The 25,718-nt window shown below is 41.5% G+C and overlaps 2 protein-coding genes across 9 annotated transcripts in view; one reads left to right on the forward strand and one right to left on the reverse strand.

Moving 5' to 3' along the window:
* The window catches only part of rbks (ribokinase), a 161,815-nt gene extending 156,189 nt beyond the window's left edge, over positions 1 to 5,626 (reverse strand). Inside the window, exon 1 of one of the 5 annotated variants that reach the window (XM_043687233.2) lies at positions 5,380 to 5,626. In XM_043687233.2, the coding sequence (XP_043543168.2) occupies positions 5,380 to 5,459 (80 nt within the window). In that variant the 5' untranslated portion in view covers positions 5,460 to 5,626. The remainder of the gene's footprint in view (positions 1 to 5,379) is intronic. The other 4 variants (XM_087983538.1, XM_043687228.2, XM_043687232.2 and 1 more) reach the window with 4 other exon arrangements.
* A 154-nt stretch (positions 5,627 to 5,780) lies between these two features.
* Positions 5,781 to 25,718, forward strand: part of babam2 (BRISC and BRCA1 A complex member 2) — a 213,064-nt gene continuing 193,126 nt past the window's right edge. For 2 of the 4 annotated variants that reach the window (XM_043687222.2, XM_043687226.2), the window contains exons 1-3: positions 5,781 to 5,919; positions 12,502 to 12,691; positions 16,089 to 16,165. In XM_043687222.2, the coding sequence (XP_043543157.1) occupies positions 12,564 to 12,691; positions 16,089 to 16,165 (205 nt within the window). In that variant the 5' untranslated portion in view covers positions 5,781 to 5,919; positions 12,502 to 12,563. The remainder of the gene's footprint in view (positions 5,920 to 12,501; positions 12,692 to 16,088; positions 16,166 to 25,718) is intronic. The other 2 variants (XM_043687224.2, XM_043687223.2) reach the window with 2 other exon arrangements.

Here is a 25,718-nt window from a genome sequence, read left to right on the forward strand (position 1 = left end):
ACCATCGTCCAAGGCGGACTTCGGAAAAGGCAGCAGCGAAAAGTGGCCGAGCAGAGGCTGATAGCTATTTTCCGCACCCATAGGGAGGGCCTCCACCAGGACCTTGGGTTCATGTCACATTACAGGTGACCACCATTGCACCACACACACACACACCTCTCAGAGACTTAGACCACTCTACACTCTCTCTCACAGACTGTGGTGAAAGGGTTAAAATTGTGTCCCAATACATGTGTGAATCTAACCGAAAATGGAAGGTGTCGCTTAGTCCCGTGTGAATCTTATTACACACCTTCCCGTGTGAATCTTCTTATCTGCATGTGACCAGAATGGAATGTGTTTTTCAGCCTTGCTCTGCTGTTCACATGAATGTTTAGATCTCGAAAAGAGTATATCAGCTGGAAAAGTCTCCAGTTCGGTAGAGTCTGCTCCGGGGTTGCGTTTAACCGCCGAGCGTGGGTTGTTGGCAACCGCTCTACGAGAACTGACGGCTCCCAGTTCCGGTAACACGTAGAGTGAGTATAAACCAGACCCGTTGTAAGTACGAGACCTGGTTGTGGCGACGCTGCGGGGAATAAAACACTTATATTCTAGCAGACTCGCCTCTTGGCTGTTTGTTCTGTGTCAGACTACTTTCCTGCGAGCCTGGTCCTTGACCTTGAATTTTTTTTTAAAACATTTTGGCGTAGTCGGCAGGATCAATCGCAATTGAGGAAAGATTTTGATACAGAACAATGTTTTGGAAAAAGGCTAAGAAACCAGAGGAACAAACTGTGGAGGTCCCGACCGTCCCGGGATGGCATGGACCGTGGCATGGCGTGGCAGTTTATTTGAGAAATGGTGGGGGGGCGACCGGAGAACTGGGAGGCCGAGGGCGTAGGAACCCCAGGGTCGCTGCTGTCCACCCTTGAGAGGATCCCAGTCCTGCCGAAGAACCCCTTGCCTGGGGTACAGCGGAGGATGTGGGCCTGTGCGGCGGCTTGTAGACAACAGTCAGACAAGCGCCAAAAAGCTGAAGCAGAATTAGCCCTCCTGAAACATGAGCAGGGACTCAGTTCGGGAGATGCCTCTATGTTGAGGCAGGAAATTATGAAGTTAAAAGCTGAATTGACAGCATTAACTGAACTAGCAGGACGAACTATTATGTATTACCAGTGATTACATCTTCTGGATATTATTTTCTGAAGACAAGGGGACAGTGGTTTAGCCCAGATACCAATATTACCTATGATCTGTCCGCTTGTGAACAGACTGATCAGGGGAAAACTTGCCTACTGATGGACAGGTATCGGGACCCTTGCTTGACTAAGGGAACGGCCCTGTGCGAATGGACTGTTGAAACTCCAAGGGACATGATGTGGCAGATTGGGCCACACACGCTCTGTGTGGCTACCAATAATCCACATCTTATGCTTCCCTCAGCACCGTTCTCGGGATGCCTCTCAAATGTCTATCAGTGGCACTGGCAGAATCAGACCTATCTGTTGACCACTTATAGCAGTGCTCGCCACTTTACCAAGGTGCAGTGGAAAGTGCTGATGAATCCTTGGAACATTTCCCTGGATCGGTTCAAGCGAGCATTGGACCGATCCGAGGAGCTTAAGCAGATATTACGAAAGCATCAAACCAATGTCACCAAGGTTACGGTGTCTACCTTTATACATGGACAGGAGGTAGTACATGCTGCCCGTGTAGTGGACGTGGAGTCAGCTCATCATTGGTGGGACATATTGAGTGGTATGTCCTCCACTGCGGGGACATTCCTGTTCCCACCCTTGTCGATCCTGGTAGCGGTCCTGGTGATTTTAACATGCTGTAATGTCCTGACTTGCTTGTATATTTGGCGTGTACGTAGGCGCTTGTTAGAAAGAATACATATGGGCATAATGTAACACATGTATTGGGCCAAGCAGTGGAATGTGGTGTAAAATTATGTCCCAATACATGTGTGAATCATAATGTAACACATGTATTGGGCCAAGCAGTGGAATGTGGTGAAAGGGTTAAAATTGTGTCCCAATACATGTGTGAATCTAACCGAAAATGGAAGGTGTCGCTTAGTCCCGTGTGAATCTTATTACACACCTTCCCGTGTGAATCTTCTTATCTGCATGTGACCAGAATGGAATGTGTTTTTCAGCCTTGCTCTGCTGTTCACATGAATGTTTAGATCTCGAAAAGAGTATATCAGCTGGAAAAGTCTCCAATTCGGTAGAGTCTGCTCCGGGGTTGCGTTTAACCGCCGAGCGTGGGTTGTTGGCAACCGCTCTACGAGAACTGACGGCTCCCAGTTCCGGTAACACGTAGAGTGAGTATAAACCAGACCCGTTGTAAGTACGAGACCTGGTTGTGGCGACGCTGCGGGGAATAAAACACTTATATTCTAGCAGACTCGCCTCTTGGCTGTTTGTTCTGTGTCAGACTACTTTCCTGCGAGCCTGGTCCTTGACCTTGAATTTTTTTTTAAAACACAGACACACACACACACGCAACCCCTCACAGACTGAAGACACTACACGCACACACATATACACACTCTCACACTCACAAGCCCCCAACCCAGACAGACAGAGACACACGTACGCACAGACACAAAGACCCACATGCACACATATATGTTTACGGGGTGAATTTGTACTTGCAGAGTTACATTGTACTTTGCTCAAAAACTGCATGAATTCATGTAAAACTCTTATCTCACTTTTTAGATTAGAATCAATCTAAACATCATGGCATAGACAGAGAACACAGGGGGCTAACACCTTCAACATATTGTCTAGCTAATACCAATTGTTACAGTTAACCTGAGAAAGGTTTTGTGATTTACACATGAAAGAAGTGAAACTATCATGGTATTCGAACAGATGAAAAACTCAACAAACAATCAAGGTATTTTTCAATGTATAATTTCAGTTACATCACACTGTAAACTTTTCCACAAATTCTGTGCCTTACAATTGTGTCCTCTGCAACCACCTGATGAAGGAGCAGTGCTCCGAAAGCTAGTGTGCTTCCAATTAAACCTGTTGGACTGTAACCTGGTGTTGTGTGATTTTTAACTTTGTACACCCCAGTCCAACACCAGCATCTCCAAATCATGTCTGAAAGCAAAAGCATGAAAACAAGACACAGACTGGAATTCAGTCATGGGGTTATGTGCATTGCTGACTGGGCCAGCAGTTATTGCCCATCTTTCACTACTATTGAGAAGCTGGTGGTGTGATAGCGCCTGAACATCGATTCTACTTCCGACCTCTGGAATCAGAAATGAACTCCACAGATGCCGATATCCCACCGCCAAGTCACCCTTGAACACATATGAACAGTCCTTGACTAAAGTACTCCCTCACACAGAGTCAGGCACCAGAGTGTAAGTATCTCTCACACTCACCCTTTTTAGGGCTGCATAGTGGCTCAGTGGCTAGCACTGCTACCTCACAGTACCAGAGACCTGGTTCGGTTCCACCCTCGGGTGGCTGTGTATAGAGTTTGCACATTCTCTGTATCTGTGCGGGTTCCCTCCGGGTGCACCATTTTCCTCCCAGACCAAAGGTGTGCAGGTTAGATGGATTGACTATGTAAATTTACCCAGTGTCCAGGGATGTGTGGGTTAAGTGGATTAGCCACGGGAAATGCAAGGTTACAGCGGTAGGATGGGGGTTGGGTCTGGGTGGGGTGCTCTTCAGATGGTCAGTGTACGCTTGATGGACCAAATGGCCTGTTTCTACACTGGAGAAATTCTATAATTCTATTATGTCAGTAGGGCTGTCTGATTGGACCAGATTAACAGCCCCAATCAGGAAACTCATTCTGATGTCCAAGTGGCTGATTTCATTACAATCAATACAGAGCCAAGATATTCTTGTCCAAACTCCTATGTGACACTACCTTCTCACACCTTAAAAGCATGGCAGTTACAGAAAAAAAGATGAAGTATGTGAACAACATTTACTGTCAACAGCCAAAGCAAATCATATCATATGGCTGCTAAACCCAATATCACCATACTGTTATCAGAGACAAGATGTTGCCCATTATGTCCAATATAGAGCATAAAACAAGGCAAATAACATCTGTCAAACATACAATGCCCCAAGCAATATGGTGCACTCCAAGACTTGTCAGGTCATTTACAAGTGGGTGGCGGGGGCACTAGTGTCAGGGAAGATGAAAGTAAAAAAAAAACAAACAAGAATAGTGCAGAATAAAGGTAGCTAACTAAAATTCAAACCAGCCATGAGTCTACGTGGGAATGAATACAATATGAAGGGTTTCATTCATAAAAGTAAGAGGCATTGTACACGGGCAAATTGAGGTGCCTTGCCTCCATCCAAACATCTCCCCTAAAAACTACAATCTTCTTCCATTACACCTGTGATTCAAAATTAAGGTGGACTATGGCCATCAGTAAGTATAGGAAGAAGTGGTGGCCCAGCTATAACTAAAGACTGGTTTATTTCACACCAATTTTAATCAGAACTTCTTTATATGCATGCTCCCTTGGGAATTTGGACACATTCATTAAAATGACAAACTGAGTGCTACAAATTATACTGGGTACATTAACTACTATTGTGAATTTATATATTTTCCAACAGGTTTATTTGGAATTACTAGCTTTCAGGGCACTGCTCCTTCACCAGATGGTTGTGGATAAGCTAGTGCTTCCAAATAAACTTGTTGGACCAAAACTTGGTATTGTGTGATTTTTAACTTTATACTCACAGTCCAGCACTAGCACATCCAAATCTTATTTATTCTCGATTTTCAAACAAGTTAGATATGAAAGTGCATGTTATTAAATGTACAGCCCCTATGGGACATAAGTCTCTGAGAACAGCATGAATTGGAAGACAGGTTAATGTAAATTCATTGCTTTGCATTAGGAAAACATCACGCATCCTGGAGATACACAACAGGTGCCCTTCTCCCAAAACCTGTCACAGTCCTGCAGAAGGAGAGGCTGGTTAATTTCAACGAAACATATTTTCACCAGAGTCCAAGTGCATAGCAAAAACACCTTTAGACGATGGATTTGCCCCACTGCACTTGTTTGCAGCATATTACATTTTGTTAAGAAATGCACAAACAGGCCATACCCTTCTGTAACGATTGTGTTAAGAATGCAGACCACATCAATGTGAAAATGTGAAAAAGCTTATGAGCTTAAAAAATGTTGACAAAATACAATAACTTATAAAAAGAACACTTTAAAAATAACTTTGCAGTTCCATCTTCTAATCAATTAACTTCATTTGAATAAAATACAATTCCAGCATTAATACCCGCTCAACTAATTATCACTTTTACAAAATATATTTACAAATTACAATTTACATTTACAAATTAGGACAAATTATATGTGCATGTACTACTAACCTGACCAAATCAGTCATACAGGATCCTACAACCACTACACCATAAACCTCATCAGAAGAATGATAAGCTGGGAATGACATATTTAGGATTTAGAAAAAAAACAGCAGCAGCATCAACCAAATAGTGCAATGCACAACAATAGCAATCAGCTCCAGCAACTTCAGGGTTAAAAGTCCTCAGCAAGCGACCATAGTTTCTGGAGGCCCCCGTCGCATAGCGGGCTGCACTATTTCATTAAACGAGACAAAATAAAATAAAACGATAAAGAATGGTTTATCGAGGTAAAGTGGTTCTTTTGATAAATACATATCGTATTATAGTAAGAAAAAGTATACTCGTATGTATTCTGGAATATATATTATATGGATATTAATTAGGCAGTTGCTTGGACGACAGTAGTTTCCTTGTTGCCGGGTCTGGCTATTGACGGTTGGAGCCGTTGGTGTTTGAAGAGCGGGAGCGGCCGGCGCGAGGGGCGGGGAGTGACTCAGGTCACTGGACGCTCTGTGTTCATGGGACTGGAAGGTCGGTCCCAGGCAGGTACCCTAACCCGGCTCACTTGCTCGTGTATCTTTGTCCAATATAGCTCATCGTCATCTATGGCTGTTCAGCTGGGCTCATGGAACCCTTTTGAGGCCCAGTTGCTCACCTCTCTTTTTTTGCTAAATGTGTTATATTCACTATTATTAACTACAATTCACAGTACACAAAGTTCACCTTTTAGATGGCTTTATGTCTTTTTAGAAAAAAATGTTTGATGCAATGATTTCGTATTTGCATGTGGAGGTGGAAGTTTATGCAAACCTTTTTGTTTACAAATCCCTCGTGTCATTTCCTGTACTTTAAAGGACGAATACACTGCATTTACAACTAATGCTGCAAACATCCTGGAAACGTTAGGCGTGACATTTTGTCATCATCAGGGATTGACGCAGATGGCAAAGATCTGCTAACTATATGGAAGCTGCATTTAGGTTTCAGAGTGACCTACAGGGCACAGTTTTCCTGATTGGAAACAAAAAAAAATAAGTTTTTACAACCACTCAGTGTCATTTGTGGTAATTTTGGTGCACTATTGCAACATTTTAAATTTAACTGTGATCAATTCCAAATCACCCTCTCCATCCAGTAATTGCTTTGTCAGAAATAACCCAATATTCGTGTATGTCCACAATGCAAGTACATAATAGTTCTGATTGTGTCTGAAAAGAGGCTGTGAATGCTATGGGTTCAGATTTTTAAATTCATTGCTAACAAAATAGCAACAGAGAAAACACTTTTTTTTTCTTTTTTAGATATTCAGTAACCTAATACTTATTTTCAACAATTGCATGTCATTTGTGTTTTGCTGTTACTGGCTGCCCCGGAATAGAGGATGACATCTATACTGTGAGAGTTTCTGCTGTGAATTTCTTCATGCATCCGAATGTGCCAATTCTCAACGCATAAGTTGTTGTCTCTGAGGTTGTGAGATCCGGGGTGGATAATTTGCTGCTTTCTCATTCTTGCTCTGTTGCTGTTCTGCCTCAACATTGTAATGTGACTTTAAAAGTGTGATGCAGCATCATTGGTAGTTTGTTACCATTTGAATGATTCAGAGCAACACTCCCTGTCATCTTGTCAATGCTATTGTCCTTCAATGAAAACTTCAGAATGTCTTTGAATTTCTTTGTTCACTGGAGCACTGGCCATTTGAGAGTTGAGAAGTAAGGGCATGGTAGAGAAGATCATCTAGCAGAGATTTTGCAGATATGCTTTTGTGGACCTAGCTTGAAGAAGGCTACCCAAGCTGATACAGTGGTCTCTCTGAGTTAGTGTGGGAGAAGCATTGCTAGAAGAACTTGTCTACCACTCTTGCATGTCATTGATACACAATCCAGGTCTCATTTTAGTGTATAAGTGTGGTGATTAAGGCTGCTCTGAACAGTGCATTTTGTTGAATGGAGGAGGTTTATGTTGTCAAATGCTTGTTAGCATAGTTTGTAGAAAACTGAGGTGATGAAGATAAGCTGGTGTTAAGTCCCTTCATCATCTCCCCACCTGACCAGGTGTAGGTTAGTATGAGTTTTATTTTGGTCATATTCCAAAATAGACTAAGCTTTTTTTTTTGTAAGCAAAATGAAATAGATCAAGAGTGGCTTGCAAATCTGATGCTGAGTGAGCAATGATGTTGCGTGTGGTCATCAGCAAACTATACAGTGGTCAAAATCAACAAGGTAAAAACAATGACTGCAGATGCTGGAAACCAGATTCTGGATTAGTGGTGCTGGAAGAGCACAGCAGTTCAGGCAGCATTAAGCTCCTTGGATGCTGCCTGAACTGCTGTGCTCTTCCAGCACCACTAATCCAGTATACAATGGTCAGTTTAGTTTCAACTCCGGTGAGAGAGGTTCTGATGTAGGCAGCTTTTTCTTAATCACTGTATTTAGAAGTGTTGTGACAACATTCCAGGACAGTTGGGAATTGAAACCAGACTTCTGGGCACAATCCACAGAGCTCACAATTATATTGCATCAAACATCTTAGTCAGGTTGACAAGTGCAATGACCATCTTAAATTGATTGTCCATGTAATTCTCAGCATAACCACATTGACAATCACATACTGTCTAACTGTGCAAGCACATCTATTATTGGACACGATTTTGACTTTGGCAAGCATGAACTGGTTGTGTATGGCTTTTTGTTTCCTATTGTGTGCAGCTGAAAGAATATGGTGTTTAATATATAAAGCCAGGCTTTGGGTTGTACAACCCAATGTACTTTTGAAAACAGGCAATGTCCCAAACAATTGTGAACTTCCTTGCTAGTGTCCAACCACTAATTTTCTGTCCTGGCAAATGCCCCCAAAGTGTCTTCTGACAAATGTTAACTGCAAAGAACTCAGTTCAGGTAAAAGCAAATTACTGCAGATGCTGGAATCTGAAACCAAGAAAGAGAAAATGCTGGAAAATCTCAGCAAGTCTGGCAGCATCTGTAAGGAGAGAAAAGAGCTGACGTTTCAAGTCTAACTGACCCTTTGTCAAAACAGTTAGACTCGAAACGTCAGCTCTTTTCTCTGTTCAGATAGCTTTGCAACATTTAACCCAATTATATGAACCTGGATCACCACAACTAATGATGTTTAACTCAATATTTGGAACATTTGATCAATGAGAAAAGTGCTTCTAGCATATTCACAACAGTCTAACCTTAATTTTGTATATTTAACTAGAGTTGCTTAATATTTTTGAAAACCTAGACAATTCCTCCAGTCAATCAACTGTGTGTTCTTGGTCACCCTTTTAACTGCAAAACTATAGTATGTCTTTGACTAGAGGGTTGGAACACCTCGTCCTCTGGCCATCTTCAAAGTTCCTTTTCAATTTTGGCTGAGATTCATAGAGATGTACAGCATTTGGTCATCCATGCTGACCAAATATCCCAACCTAATCTAATCCCATTTACCAGAACTTTGCCAATATCCCTCCTGTTCATATACCCATCCAGATGCCTTTTAAATGCTGCAAGTGTACCAGCCTCCACCACTTCCTTTGGCAGCTCATTCCATACACGTACCATGCTCTGTGTGAAAAGGTTGCCCCTTAGGTCTCATTTATATCTTTCCCCTCTCAACTTAAACCTATGCCCTCCAATTCTGGACTCCCCCACCCCAGGGGAAAGACTTTGTCTATTTATCCTATCCATTCCCCTCATGATTTTTATAAAACTCTATAAGGTCACCTCTGACACTCTAGGGAAAACATCCCCAGCCTGTTCAACCTCTCCCTAAAACTCAATTCCTCCATTCCTGTCAACATCCTTGTAAATCTTTTAAATGGTTAGTAAGTTTGCAGATGACATCAAAATTGGAGGTGTACCGGACGGCTAAGAAGGTTACCTCAGATTACAATGGGATCTTGATCAGATGGGCCAATGAGCTGAGGAGTGGCAGATGGAGTTTAATTCAGATAAATGTGAGGTGCTGCATTTTGGGATAGCAAATCTTAGCAGGACTTGTATACGTAATGTAAGGTCCTATGGAGTGACGCTGAACAGAGAGACTATGGAGTGCAGGTTCAAAGCTCCTTGAAAGTAGAGTTGCAGGTAGATAGGATAATGAAGAAGGTGTTTGGGGGGGTATGCTTTTCTTTATTGGACAGAGTATTGAGTATAGGAGTTGGGAGGTCATGTTGTAGCTGTACAGGATGTTGGTTAGGCCACTTTTGGAATATTGCATGCAATTCTGGTCTCCTTCGTTTCAGAAGTATATTGTGAAACTTGATTTAGAAAAGATTCAGTCAGTAGTTGGAGAATATCTGCAATGGCTTCCCTCCATGCTCACGCACTGATGTTCCACAATGATCGATTCTTGATCCTTTCTCTCAAGGCCCTACTTCACATCCACATACTATCTGTCAACAACACTCTCCAAAAGCACTGTATACTGATACCACCCAGCTCTATCTTGGACCCACCTCTCGCCTCCTCCTCTGTCTCTAATGTGACATCCAGTATTGGAGGAGCCAAAATTTCCTCCGAGTAAATATTGGGAAGATCCAAGCCATTGTGTTCAGGCCTTGGTCCGTACCTACTCCCTACTCAAGTCTTGGTGCCACATTTTGACTCTGAGATGAGCTTTCAAGCTTTTTCCTACACTATTTCCACCTCTAACTTTCCCCGATGTATCATTCACCAAATATAGATGCATTAGCACAGAGAAATGTTTGGCTAACTGACACCAAACAGATATCAGGATAATTGGGTCATTTTCGGTTTGGCAGATGAGGAAATAAAAGGACACTTTCAAGGTGGAAAACTCTGACACAGGGATCAGATCTGTAGCCTCAGCTATTTACAATGTACATTCATAATGTGGAAGCAAGCATATAAATTATAGAAGGGTGGGAAAAGGAGGAATAAGGTTGATTTAGCAACTAAACAAGGGATTTATGCATGCAGTCATTCTCCTTACTCCTTGGGTGAAATAGCAACATCTTGAGGAATGTTCAAGAAGAGGAGGTGCTGGACTTCTTAAGGTGAATAAATCCTTGGGCCGTGATCAAGTTTACCGTAGAACTCTAGGAAGTCAGGGAAATGATTGCTGGGCCCTTTACTGAGATATTTGTATTATTTATAGTCACAGGTGAGGTACCGGAAGACTGGAGATTGGCTATCATGGTGCTATTATTTCAGAAAGGTGGTACGAAAAAGCCAGGGAATTATAGACTGGTGAGCCTGACATTGATGGTGGACTAGTTTTGCCGGGAATCCTATGGGTCAGTCTTTACATGTATTGGAAAGGCAAGGACTGATTAGGGATAGTCAACATGGCTTTGTGTCTGGGAAATCGTGTTTCACAAACTTGATTGTGGTTTTTGAAGAAGTAACAAGGATGATTGATGAGGCAGAGTGGTGGATGTGATCTATATGTAGGTAAAGTGTTCGACAAGACTGTTCGTGGTAGATTGGTTAGCGAGGTTAGACCACGTGGAGTACAGGGAGAACTAGCCATTTGGATACAGAATTGGCCTAAAGGTAGAATACAGAGGATGGTGGTGAAGAGTTGCTTGCAGACTGGAGGCCTGTGACCAGTGGTGTGCCACAAGATCCACTGTTTTTTGTCATTTATATAAATGATTTCGGTGTGAACACAGAAGATATGGTTAGTAAGCTTGCAGATGACACCAAATTGGAGGTATAGTGGATAGTGAAGAAGGTTACCTCAGTACAACGGGATCTTGATTGGATGAGCCGATGGGCTAAGAAGTGGCAGATGGAGTTTAATTTAGGTAAACGCGAGGTGCTGCATTTTGGGAAGGCAAATCATGGCAGGACTTGTAGGCTTAATGGTAAGGTCCTGGGGAGGGTTGCTGAACAAAGAGACAGGTTCATAATTCCTTGAAAGTGGAGTTGCAAGTAGATAGAATAGTAAAGAAGGTGTTTGCTAGGTTTGCCTTCTTTGGTCAGTGCTTGAGTATAGGAGTTGGGAGGTCATGTTATAGCTGTGCAGGACATTGGTTAGGCCACTATTGGAATAGATTTGCATGCAAATCTGGTCTCCCTACTACAGGAAGGATGTTGTAAAACTTCAAAGGATTCAGAAAAGATTTACAAGGATGTTGCCAGGGTTGGAGGGGTTGAAGTTTAGGGAGAGGCTGAAAAGCTGGGGCTGTTTTCACTGGAGCATTAGAGGCTGAGGTGTGACCTTGTCGAGGTTTATAAAATCATGAAGAGCATGGATAGGATAAATAGACAAGGTCTTTTCCCTGGGCTAGGTGAGTCCAAAACTAGAGGGCAGACGTTTAAGGTAAGAGGGGAAAAATTTAAAAGGGACCTAAGGGGCAACTTCTTCACGCAGAGGGTGGTGCATGTATGGAATGAGCTGCCAGAGGAAATGGTGGAGGCTAGTACAATAAAAAAATTTAATAGGCATCTGGATGGATATGTGAACGGGAAGGGGTTAGAGGTAAATGGGCCAAGTGCTGGCAAATGGGACTAGATTAATTTAGGATATTTGGTTGGCATAGACGAGTTGGACCAAAACATCTGTTTCCATGCTGTACAGCTATATGACTCTATGACTACCTCTAGCACAATTTTTCAGATTTTCTCTTGCTATAACTTTTGGTTTACTCTAAAGACCCATATAAAGCTGCATCTAACGTTTTGGAACTTGAAGTGATGCCAACTTTAAGAGCTTCTTAACAACATATATCAAAATTCATGAATTAGCCTTCTGTTCAAATTTAATTCTTGCATTATATGATCTTTTCCTCACAAACCTCATGTAGTGTACAATTTAATAAATTAGGCCTCGCTGGTTATACAAATATGCCAATGAGGTGATTTTAACATCGTACAATGTTTGGTGCAATTAGCCCAGAAGTTGTTGATTATTATTAAAAGCTGATTCATAAATGTCAGTAGTAAGTTTCCTTCAATCCATTAGTTGATCTGGCCTATAAGCCACTCTAGTTATCGCTTTCCTATGACACTGTCATCCCAATTTTAAAAATAGTTATTCTAATTCTATGATAGATATTCACCTCCATCCGATGTATTGTTTTGATTTCAAACAAGTTTCTCTTGACTGATTTTTATTTTGGTCTAAGTATGAGCTTTTTTCCTTTTGAATATTTAGCACTGCAAGCTGCCCTGTTTATTGGTCTTCCACAGTGCCACTGTGGAAGGAATTGAGTCAAAATGTCACCAGAAGTTGCCTTAAACAGAATTTCCCCTGCACTTCGTCCCTTTATCTCCAATGTCGTCAGAAATGGAAAAATTGGCTTAGATGCTACAAACAATCTGAAAATAACTGACCTTAAATCTGGGTAAGTGCTGAATGAGTACTCCAAGTTTAATTATCTTGTTGTTCTGTCATTTTTGTTTGTGTTTTCCCAATGCAATGACTTGGTGTAGCTGTATGTTTTTCACTATTGAATAATGTTAAGAACTTTGTATTTACATTCTGTTTGTGCAATCTAGGTGTAAAATTGGCTACAATTAATTTTGAATTTCCAAAGTGGAGACATGTTTTATCCCAGTTTTAAGAACAGTTATTGTATTAATGTAGACAATAATCAGTAATCATAATTCTATTACTTAGTTTGAAAGTAATTATTATTTTCAATTTTGGAAAGGAAGTTGCAAGATCTGGGCTTTTACATATTTGTGCATTTCAGATTCCTGTATAGTCTTTTCTGATTACTGTACCTTGTGTATGTTATAGCTAATGTTTGCAGAAGTATTCCAGCATTGCTCGATGTGCAACACTTACAAGTGCAGCACGTATTGAATTCTTTTAAATATAAATCTCGCTGCATGGTAAAGTCTCTGTATTAACAGTGGAAGCTGACCTGATTTTAGCTGAAACAAACAGCTTGTCCTAGTGATAAATTTATACATAGTCAAAGTCTGCAGTGCTTTGCAACTGATTATATCCATGACCAAATAAACAAACAAGTGTTTAAATCATAATACCAGGACCTTCTGGTCACTTGGTCATTGTTCCTCTTCCCCAGGAAAGGAATAAAGTGTTTATTCAACTTGTTGCTGTCTGTGACATCTTGCTGAGTGCAAAGTGAAAATTGTGTTTAGCTATCAAGTCGAGAGTGGGGTGCTGGAAAAGCACAGCAGGTCAGGCAACATCTGAGGAGCAGGAGAATCAATGTTTCGAGCAAGAGCCCTTCATCAGGAATGTGTTTAGCTATGTAGAGTGTTTGTTTGTTTTTTCATTTTTTAAAACATGCTTACTTTAGTGATAGAAAGGGATAGGTGTATACCACTAGGCAAAAATTACAGCTGGGAGAAAGGCAATTACGATACGATTAAGCAAGATTTAGGAAGCATAGGATGGGGAAGGAAACTGCAGGGGATGGGCACATTAGAAATGTGGAGCTTATTCAAGGAAAAGCTCCTGAGTGACTTACATAAGTATGTACCTGTCAGGCAGGGAGGAAGCTGTAGAGCGCGGGACCCGTGGTTTACGAAGGAAGTGGAATCTCTGGTCAAGAGGAAGAAGGCTTATGTTAGGATGAGATGTGAAGGCTCAGTTAGGGCACTTGAGAATTACAAGGTAGCCAGGAAAGACCTAAAGAGAGCGCTCAGAAGAGCCAGGAGGAGACATGAGACGTTGTTGGCTGCTAGGATCAGGGTAAACTCTAAGGCGTTCTATAGGTATTTAAGGAATAAAAGAATGACGAGAGTAAGATTAGGCCCAATCAAGGATAGTGGTGGGAAGTTGTGTGTGGAGTCAGAGGAGATAGGGGAAGCACTAAATGAATATTTTTCGACAGTATTCACTCTAGAAAACGACAATGTTGTTGAGGAGAATACTGAGATACAGGCTACTGGACTAGGTGGGATTGAGTTTCACAAGGAAGAGGTACTAGAAATCCTGCAGAGTGTGAAAATAGGTAAATCCCCTGGGCCGGATGGGATTTATCCTAGGATCCTCTGGGCAGCCAGGGAGGAGATTGCTGAGCCTTTGGCATTGATCTTTAAATCGTCATTGTCTACAGGAATAGTGCCAGAAGACTGGAAGATAGCAAATATGGTTCCCCTGTTCAAGAAGGGGAGAAGAGACAACCCTGGTAATTATAGACCAGTGAGCCTTGCTTCAGTTGTTGGTAAAGTATTGGAAAAGGTTATAAGAGATAGCATTTATAATCATCTAGAAAAGAATAATTTGATTAGGGATAGTCAGCACAGTTTTGTGAAGGGTAGGTCGTGCCTCACAAACCTTATTGAGCTCTTTGAGAAGGTGACCAAACAGGTAGATAAGAATAAACCGGTTGATGTGGTGTATATGGATTTCAGTAAAGCGTTCAATAAGGTTCCCCACAGTAGGCTATTGTACAGAATGCGGAGGACTGGGATTGTGGGAGATATAGCAGTTTGGATCAGTAATTGGCTTGCTGAAAGAAGACAGAGGGTGGTGGTTGTTGTTGGGAAATGTTCATCCTGGAGTCCAGTTACTAGTGGTGTACCGCAAGGGTCGATGTTGGTTCCACTGCTGTTCGTCATTTTTATAAATGACCTGGATGGGGGCGTGGAAGGATGGGTTAGTAAATTCGCAGACGACACTAAGGTTGGTGAAGTTGTGGATAGTGATGAAGGATGTTGTAGGTTACAGAGAGACATAGATAAGCTGTAGAGCTGGGCTGAGAGGTGGTAAATGGAGTTTAATGCAGACAAGTGTGAGGTGATTCACTTTAGTCGGAGTAACCGGAATGCAAAGTACTGGGCTCATGGTAAGAGTCTTGGTAGTGTAGATGAGCAGAGAGATCTGTGTCCAGGTACACAGATCCTTGAAAGTTGCCACCCAGGTTGACAGGGTTGTTAAGAAGGCATACAGTGTTTTAGCTCTAATTAACAGAGGTTCCGAGTTCCAGAACCATAAGGTTATGCTACAGCTGTGCAAAACTCTGGTGTACTTGGAGTATTGTGTACAATTCTGGTCACCACATTATAAGAAGGATGTGGAAGCTTTGGAAAGGATGCAGAGAAGATTTACTAGGATGTTGCCTGGTATGGAGGGGAGTTCTTACGATGAAAGGCTGAGGGACTTGAGGCTATTTTCATTGGAAAGAAGAAGGTTGAGAGGTGACTTAATAGAGACATATAAGATAATCAGAGGGTTAGATAGGGTGGACAGGGAGAGCCTTTTTCCAAGTATGTCGACAGTGAGCACGAGGGGGCATAGCTTTAAATTGAGGGGTGATAGATATAGGACAGATGTCAGAGGAAGTTTCTTTACTCAGAGAGTATTAAGGGTATGGAATGCTTTGCCTGCAACGGTAGTAGATTCGCCAACTTTAAGTGCATTTAAGTTGTCATTGGACAAGCATATGGACATACATGGAATAGTGTAGGTTTGATGGGCTTCAGATTGGTATGACAGGTCGGCGCAACATCGAGGGCTGAACGGCCTGTACTGTGCTGTAATGTTCTATGTTCTAAATAGTATAAGGTGCTTCCAAAACATAATTTCAACATTTTTTTAATAAAGAAGAAATTGAGAAAATCAAAGAAATGTTATTTTCTCTCAACATGATCTGTCTAATATCTTTGTTTTGGTCTTGCATAATTACCAAAATGCTTACACTTTTGGCAAGAGAAATTCCAGTTTTGGATTTTAATTCTGGCAATTTTTAAGGTGGTTGTTATTCTATGGGTGTTTTTCTTTATTTGGTGTTGTTGAAATTCCTCTTTGGTTTCTCCTTTCAGGTGCACATCACTAACACTTGGACCCTGTTGTGACCGGTTTAAGCTACATATTCCATATGCTGGAGAAACCCTAAAATGTGAGTTTTATATTAAGATATCACATAATGCGATGATTTATTCATGCAGATTTTTAAAAAATCGAAGAACATACTGTGCAAACCTTGTGTACTTAATAGCATTCATTAATTGTCTAATTAATTACAATTACTGTTAGAAGAATCATAGAATCCCTACAGTGTGGAAACAGGCCATTTAGCCCAACAGGTCACCACTGACCCTCCAAAGAGTAACCCACCCAGACCCGTTCCCCTAACCTATTTTGACTCCTGACTAATGCACCTAATCTACACATACCTGAACACTGTGGGCAATTTAGCTTGGTCAATTCACCTAACCTTCTTTATGAACACTTCAATAAAAGTATATTTGCATACACACTGATTCACTGACTGTTCTGAAGCACGTGATTGTGGAGAAATATATCATGGTTTTTTTTTGTACTACCCAGGAAGCAGGAGTGTCAGTTACCATCAGGGTGCTCTCTATATTTCAAAGCATTTGGTTTATGATATATGATGGTGCTGTGCTACTTTCCATGAGTTTTGTTGTGTAGATTTACAAATGACAATCTTCAAAATTACAACCAGTATTCCTTTTCATCCCATATTATCATGTGTGATAATGTGAGGGCAAATAAAAATCCAACCCAGTGCCAGTGTTAACTGACTAATTCCTTACTTGTGGATGGCAATTATTACTTTTCACAGGGTTACTTGTGCATTGGTGGCTATTGTCCAGAATTTCCAAGATTCTGGGTAGGTGTGTGTTTTTTTTTGAGAAGATTTGTAGCTCAAGTTGAGATTCAGGTTACTGAGCTGGTAGGTTTGTTTTCAGATGTTTCGTCACCTTGCAAGGTAACATCATCAGTGAGCCTCCTGTGAAGTGCTGGTGCTCTGTTCCGCTTTCTATTTATGTGTCTTGCTCTGTTAAGGTGGGTGATAACATTTCCGGTTCTTTTTCTCAGAGGTTGGTAAATGGAGTCCAAAATATGTTTATTGATGGAGTTCTGGTTTGAATGCCAGGTCTCTCGGAATTTCTGTGCATATCTCTGTTTAGCCTGTCCTAGAATGGATGTGTTGTCCCAGTAGAAGTAGTGTCCTTCTTCGTCTGTGTGTAAGGGTACCAGTGATAGCTGGTCATGTCTTTTGGTAGCTAGTTGGTGTCCGTGTGTTCTGGTGGCAGGTTTCCTGCGTGTCTGTCTGATGTAGTGTTTGTTACAGTCCTTGCAGGGTATTTTGTAAATTACATTCATTTTGCTGGTTGGTGGTACAGGGTCCTTTAGGGTCATCAGAAGCTGTTTCAGTGTGTTGGTAGGTTTGTGGGCTACCATGATGCCAAGGGGTCGGAGTAATCTCGTCGTCATCTCCAAGATGTCTTTATATGGTCGTGTGGCAAGAGTCTGTGGGCGTGTTGTCTTCTTGTTTGGGTTTGTTGTTTAAAAATCGGTGGACTGTGTTCATTGGGTACCTCTTACTGAATATGCTGTACAGGTACTTTTCTTCTGCTCGTTCCTGGGTGCTGCAATGTGGCCTGTTCAAATAATACCCTGATGCAACTCTGTTTGTGGGTGTTGGAATGATGGTAGGTTTGTGGACTACCATGACACCTCGGGGCCAGAGTAGTCTGGTCGTCATCTACCACCACACTGAAACAGCTCCTGATGAATTTAAAGGACCCTGTACCAGCAACCAGCAGAATGAACATCATGCATGAAATACCCTGCAAGGACTGCAACAAACATTACTTTGGACAGATGGGCAGGAAACTAGCCACCAAAAGACGCGACCAACTATCACTAGTATCCATACACACAGATGAAGAGGGCCACCAGTTCGACTGGGACAGGCAGAATAAAGACACTCGAGGGAATTCCTAGAGGCCTGGCATTCAAACCGGAATGCCATTAACAAATGTATTGATTTGGATACCAGTTACCAACCTCTGAGAAAAAGAACCGGAAGTGATATCACCCACCACAACAAACCAAAATAGATAAATAGCAAGCATGACAGAACACCAGCGCTTCATCGGAGGCTCACTGATGAAGTTACCAGGCATGGTGACGATATGTCTAAGATCAAATCCACCAGCTCAGCAAGCAAACTTACAGCCTTAGTACAAAGGAACGTGGGAAAGTAAGTTGTGAGGCTTCAAAGTGATGAAGGCAGATAAATGAATGCACAGAATTTGGCACATGGAGAATAATATTGGCAAATTAGATTGTCTACTTTGGAAAGAATTGAAAAATGGGTGTAAATAGCGAGAAATTGCTGGAGTAGAGAGAGACCTGTACTTGAATCATAAGATTTTAGCATTAAGGTGAGCTTGTCGTTAGCAAGGTGATGGAATGTTGACCTTTTAAAGTAAGGGAGATAGCGGGTAAAAATAAAGAAGTTTTGACATGCTGACACCAGGAAATGGTGAGACCACACATTGAGTGCTGTTCATAATTCTCCCTGAAGGAGGACTCTCATTGGAAGAAGGTCAGAGAAAGGAAACTAAGCTGATTCTGGGGTTATATTTTGAGGAAGATTTGAGCAGGTTAGCCCATTCTCATGAGAAAAGTGAGAGGTGACTTTATCAAAGCAATTAAGATTCTAAGGTGGTTTGACGGGGTGGCTGAGCAGATATTTCTTATCATATGAGATCCATAGAATTAGAGGGCACAATTTTAAGTAGTCTCCCACTTAACTCGCAGATCTGAAAGCATGTCTTCGCTGACAATCGTGCGTATTTGAAATTATCTTCCAAAGAACAGTGAAGACAGGATCATTCGATGTAATCATGATTGAGTTAAACAGAGTTGTATTCTGCAGATGATGAGTCAGGGATTGTGGGAAGCAGACAAGAAAGTGGAGTTAAACCCTCATCAGATCATTGTCAAACATTTTAGAAGTGATTCCTTGAAAGGGTCAGTTAACAGATGTTAGCCAGTGTGTGTGCGTAGAACTATGCTGATAATCAATTTAGGTTTGTCAGTAGGGCTCACAATGTGACATGCTTGCATGTTTTGGAAGCTTCATATCACTGTATAGGGCGCTGTTCTTTGCAGATAGAGAACATGTACACATTCTGTGCCTGTTTCAACTTGACAAAATAGTTGACAGCCATTCTGTGGTTCATTTCTCAGAACTGTGCCTTAGTAAACCTACCTGGCTTAAAATTTAAATAAAGCTTCCTGCTTTAAGTATACTAAAGTCAAACATTCATAAACTTAGTTGTCTTTTAATTTGTTCTGTCATCTTAAAAGGTTGGTGAATATGAATTCTCAGGTTCCTTTATTGTTGACTGTTAACTTCTTCCCCCAAACAAATAGCATAATGTTGATTGTATTGCCTTTTAATGTTGTTCCTTCCAGAATACATCCTTTTGCACATGTCTGCATTCATTTGCATCTGCCATATATATGGTTAGTCTAAGATTTTTTGAAGTTTGCTGACTGTTTTGCTAACTATTATTTGCAAACTTAATAATACACCCTGTACCAAATTCAAATCACTAGGGTGGGAAAGTGCAATAATACTTCTCTCCAAGTATAAAAGAACAAGGGTAAAAGTAAAGTTGCTACAATTTTACCTCAGCATAGGGCTACTCTCTCATGTGTAAGAGAGAGAGACAGAACTGGTGATTTAATCTGGAGGTCATTATGCCTCTGGCAAGGGGAGAGGTTGAGAAGGAGGTAGTAACCTCAGCCAGTGTGAGAATTGTTGGCTGCACAACTAGCTGCAGTGCAGAGTAATGGCAAGAGCTTGGGTTCAATTCCTACATTTTCATGAAGGGGGTTGCTGGTTAGCAAAGTTGACTCTCATTTCAAACTCTTCCCTCACCCAAGGCATAGTAACCCTCAGGTTGAACCACCACCAGTCATCTGTCTCTAAAGAGAGAGCAGCCCTATGATCAGGGTAGGGCTATGGTGACTTTACCATTTTTTGTGTGATGCATAGTGATACCAACAACCAAGGGGGTTGCTGGTTAGCTCAGTTGGCCAGACAGTTGATTTGTAATGTTGAGTAAAAGAACAGCATTTGTTCCATCCTGTAGTATTATTAAACTAATAAATTCCAACTCTTTAAAACCTTTCAGGTAGATTAGCAGGTATTGAGATCTTCGACAAGTATAATGAATTGAGAGGACCAGTGTGAATTCATGCTGCAGTATAGCAATGCAACAATAAACAGCCTGAAGACTTCTAATATTAGAAATGAAGTTAAATTGTATTTAATTTTGGATCACAGAAGATGAACAGTTTTGATAAAGGCTAATTTACAAAATTGAGCAAATTGTTTTGGTGCTTTTATAAATGCCAAAAATTGAAAAATGAAGATCACAAAATCCAAAATTGCTCAGAACAGTTTGAACTTTTGTTTTGAAGTCCAACGTTTCGTAACTATTTAATAAGATAGTTGTCTGATGCACTTTAAAACAGTTTAATTTCTTTGAAACTTTACACTCCATACACTTGAATGTACAGGAAATGAGTTTGCAGATCTTTCTGAAAAAGTATTTTAATCATGGGATGCATGAGGTATGAATGCTGTGAAATTGCCCTTCTGACTCCTGATTATTTAAAGCAAAAGTAACCTAATCTGCTTGTTCGCTGAGTTGCTTAGAAACCCCAATTTTAAAATGTACAATATGATAAATTTGGTAAAATAAAAGCAAAATACAGTGGAAATCTGAAACAAACACAAAGCATGCCAGAGAAATAAGCAAGTCTGGTAGCGTCTGTGGAGAGGGAAACGGTTCTTTTCAAGTCTGGTATGACTTTTCCAGAACTCAATAGATTTGATAGGAGATTGAAGAAATCCTGCATTGTATTCATAGTCATAGAGATGTACAGCATGGAAACAGACCCTTCTGTCCAATCTGTCCTTGCTGACCAGGTATCCCACCTGCCAGCACCCGGCCCATATCCCTCCAAACCCTTCCTATTCTTATCCAAATGCCTCTTAAATGTTGCAGTTGTACCAGCCTCCACCACGTCCTCTGGCAGCTCATTCCATACACGTACCACCCTCTGCGTGAAAAAGTTGCCCATTGGGTCTCTTTTATATCTTTCCCCTCTCACCCTAAACCTACACCCTCGAATGGTCACCCTCATTCTGGACTCCCCGACCCCAGGGAAAAGACTTTGTATATTTATCCTATCCATGCCCCTCATAATTTTGTAAACCTCTATAAGGTCACCCCTCAGCCTCCGACACTCCGGGGAAAACAGTCCCAGCCTGTTCAGCCTCTCCCTATAGCTCAAATCCTCCAACCCTGGCGTATTGTGTGGCAGTATTACTTTGCTAAACAGACTTCAAACAGATGTAGAAACTTAAAACTGGGCATTCATCAGGCACTGTGGACCAACAGCAGCAGTAGAATGTAGCCAAACATAATCTGTGACCAGCATATCCTCCTCTACTCTTACTGTCAAGATGAAGGAACAATCCTGGCTCAACAAAGAGTGCAGGTGGGCATGTGAGGAACAGCACCAGACATAGTTAAAAGTTAGGTGTTAATTTGGTGAAGCTACAAAATAGGGCTACTTGCAAGCCAGACAGCATAAGGAGTAAGTGATTCCATAATCAAAAGATCTAACCTAAACACTGCAGTCCTGTTACGTGAGTCGTCAGTGGTGGTGGACAATTCAACAATCTCATGGAGGACAGTGGTCTACGAATATCCCCATCCTCGCAAAGGAGCCCTACATGAATGCAAGTGTCAAGGCTGAAGTAGTTTCAATCAACTTCAGACCGAAGTGCTGAGTGGATGGTCAATTTTGGTCTCCTTCTCCATATAGATGCCCGTCTTCTGCTTACTTGATTCAGTCTGTATGATATCAAGAAACAGCTGGAGACACTGAATATTACAAAGGTCTGAGCCTGACCATTCAGCTAAAAGTACAGAAGACATGCACTGCAGAACTTGCTGTACTACAAGCCAAGCTGTTATTGTGCTGCTCCACACTGGCATCTACCCAACAATCTGGAAAATGGCCCAGGAAAGTCCTGTACATAGAAAGCCAGATAAATCCATCCTGGCTAAATACCACACTGTCCACTCTTAATCATCAGCAAACTTGCTCAGCAATAATCTGCTCACTCTTAGTTTGAGTGGACCACTCAGCACCTGACCTATTACAACATTGGTTCAAACATGGTCAGAAAAGCTCAGTTCCAGAGATGAGATGAACGTGACTGCCTTGACATCAATGATGCATTTGAACGAGTATTGATCAAGCAAAACTAGTGTCCACAGGAATCGGCAGGGAAATTCTCCTCTAGTTGGAATCATACTCAGGACAAAGTTCAATTGTTGTGATTGTTAGAGGTCAGTCATCTCAGCTCCAGGACATCTCTGCAGACGGTCCTTAGGGTTAACATTTACTAAACAACCTGTTCAGAGATGTTAATTCACACCCCTGGGGAAGATGGGACATGAATACAAGTCTTCTAGTGCAGAGATTGGGACACTATCACTGCAACATGAGCCCTTAAGGAGTAGAGTCTAATGCTCAATCATCTTCAGCTGTTGACATCAATGACCTTCGCTCCATTATAAGGTCAGAAGTTAGCGTGTTCGCTATGCAGTTTTCAGCACCATTTGTGACTCCTCAGAAAGTTTGAGTTCATGTCCTAATGCAGCAAGAGATAAACAATAACCAGGTATAGAATGACAAGTGGCATGTAACATTCATGCCACGCAAAATCCAGGCAATGAAGTCTCCAACAAGAGAGAATCTAACCATTGCCATTGAATTTCAACTGACATTAACAATATTTTGGGGTTACCATTGACCAAATTCTGAATTGGACTAGCTATATAGAGTCATACAACACAAAAGCAGACTCTTTGGTTTGACACGTCCACGCCAACCAAACATCCCAATCTGACTAGTCCCATATTTGCCAGCACTTGCTCCATATTCGTCTTAAACCCTTCCTAATTTTAGAATAGAATGTAGAATAGCCTTTTATTGTCACATGTGCTCCATTGTAGGAGTACAGTGAAAAGCTTTTACAATGTTTGCTTTCTTATGGTGACATCTTAGGTATAAGTACCGAGGTACAATTCTTGCATACATCAGAAAAATAAAAGTAGTTGCATTACTTTACAGAGTTGAGAAAAAAAGTTTAAAAATAGGACAACATTAAAGGTTTGACATTAAAGTAAGGTAGGAAATTTCAAATAGACATTACATTGTACTAGCTCAGTGCAGGGTCTCCGCATGTGGTCTTACCCCGAGTCCAACAGCCTTCCCAGCTCTACTCCAAGCCCCAATCCAGTCTGTATGACATTCATCAGTTCCAGGTCTGTTTCTGTGCTGTACGATTATGATATTAAATAGCTCAAACTCTCCAGTCCTGGCATATCTTTGTAAATCTTTTTTGCATGTAAGAACTGAGCATTTTGCAACATTTTCCCATCTGATGCTCACTCTGTTCATTTGTGGTGAAAAGAACAGGTCAGCAGCAATGAATTCTATAGTGAGTAACTCCTGTCCTGAATCCAAGATGAATGTACACCATCTACAGGGTACAAGGTGTGAGTAAAAAATATGATTGAATACTTCCACTTGTCTGGATGACTGCAGCTCCAACGACTCTCTAAACTTGCCACCATCCAGGAGAAAGAAACCAACTTGATTAGCACCATATCCTCAAACTTCCACTCCCTCCACCACTGACAGTAGCAGCAGTGTGTACCAACTGCAAAGTGCACTGCAGAAAGTCACGAAGGTTCCTTAGACAGCACCCTCCAATCTCACGACACTATCATTAGAAGAAGAAAGGCAACAGGTACATGGGAATACCACCATGTGCATGTTCCCCTCCAAGCCACACACCACCCTAACATGGAAATATATCTTCATTTTTGGCTTAAAATTCTGGAACTCCCTCATTGTCAACAGCTGCAGTGGTGCAAGAAGGCAGCTCACCACCATTCCCTCAAGAGGCTGGGTAAGAAATGTTGACGCAGCCAGTAACATCTACGTGACATACATAAAGAAAAGAAAGGGTCAATTAGTAAACAATTGAAGTCACAATCGATGCTCAAGAACATTTTTTTTTCAGAAAATGTTCTAATTGTCGCTTACAGTTTTTTCTTTAAGCAGTCAGTTGAATTTGTACTGTACAGAAGTTAAGTGTTGAAGGACAGGTGTGGGGTTGAATGATAGGTGTCAAATCACTAAAAGAAAATGTGATTTTCTTATTCATTGAGTTAAAGCATAATATTAATAGTCAGATTTTTATTCTAATGACTTCGTTGAATGTATTAAAATCGGAACCATTTGCTATATTGCTCACAGCGACAGTATGATCCTGCATGGTAGCTCTGCTGCCTCACAGTATCAGGGGCCTGGGTTCGATTCCACCTTTGGGTGACTGTCTGTGTGGAGTTTGTACATTCTGTCAGTGTCTGCATGGGTTTTCTCCGGGTGCTCAAGACACCAGACCCACCTCCACCTTCTCCACCTCCACCAACAACACATAGTCCAAAGGTTTGCAGATTAGGTGGATTAGCCATGATAAATTGCCCATAGTGTCCCGGTTTATGCACGGTAGGAGGATTAATCATGAGAAAAGTACGGTTAGAGGGATAGGATAGGGGTGTGTGTCTGGGAGGATGCTGTTCGAAGGGTCGGTATGGACTCGATGGGCCAAATAGCTTACTTGTACAGTGGGGATTCTATGACTGAAACAGGCCATTGAGAAACTCCATTAAGATCAAAATTTACCATTCATGTGAGAAAATAGTCCAAATTACATTTACTCACGCTGTTCCCACATGCCTTCAGTCTCTTTGCCTTAATTCACCTGTTCAATGTTAATGCAATTTGTGTAACGGCCATTCACTCTGGAAGACCATTTGATGGTCTTGTAAGTTGCTATAGTCACTGATCATTGGGGTGATGTATGCCTATTTTCAGGTGATATCACCATTTTCTTCTGCCATTATCTAATTTGTATCAGGAGCAAATATTGATATCTGGAGCGTTCATTTCACTCTTGCAAACACCCTTGAAGCCGACTGTTGACCATCGTACTGGTTTTCTGCCTCCAAATATCCTTGGACAGAATTTTACCTGGGCCTCTGGATTAATAAGCAAAAGTGAGGACTGCAGATGCTGGAGAATAGAGTCGAGAGTGTGATGCTGGAAAAGTACAGCAGGTCAGGCAGCTTCTGAGGAGCAGGAAATCGATGTTTCGGGCAAAAGCCCTTCGTCAGGAATGGTTCCTGACGAAGGGCTTTTGCCGGAAACGTCAATTTTCCTGCTCCGGATGCTGCCTGACCGCCTGTGCTTTTCTAGCACCATGCTCTCTCCCTTCTGGATTAATAGTCAAGTGAAATTTGACAAGGCTATTACTGGCTCCCCCTTAATCTGACTAATACTGGAGATTTGATGTCATGTTTCTTGTACACGGGAGTCGAAAATAGCAAACTATGTGGAGGTTAAAACATGTTTCACTCCATTCTTCACTTTTAAACTGTTTGAAAGTGTGTCATCAAACTGCATAGTTCAGTGCATCTTGTCATGAAGGGAGCAGGTAAGAATGAGAAGCTTTGATAGATGGGGTA

Source organism: Chiloscyllium plagiosum, unplaced genomic scaffold, assembly GCF_037043375.1.
Source record: "Chiloscyllium plagiosum isolate Xiang-an unplaced genomic scaffold, Cpla_swu_hap1 HiC_scaffold_3, whole genome shotgun sequence".
NCBI lineage: Eukaryota > Metazoa > Chordata > Chondrichthyes > Orectolobiformes > Hemiscylliidae > Chiloscyllium > Chiloscyllium plagiosum.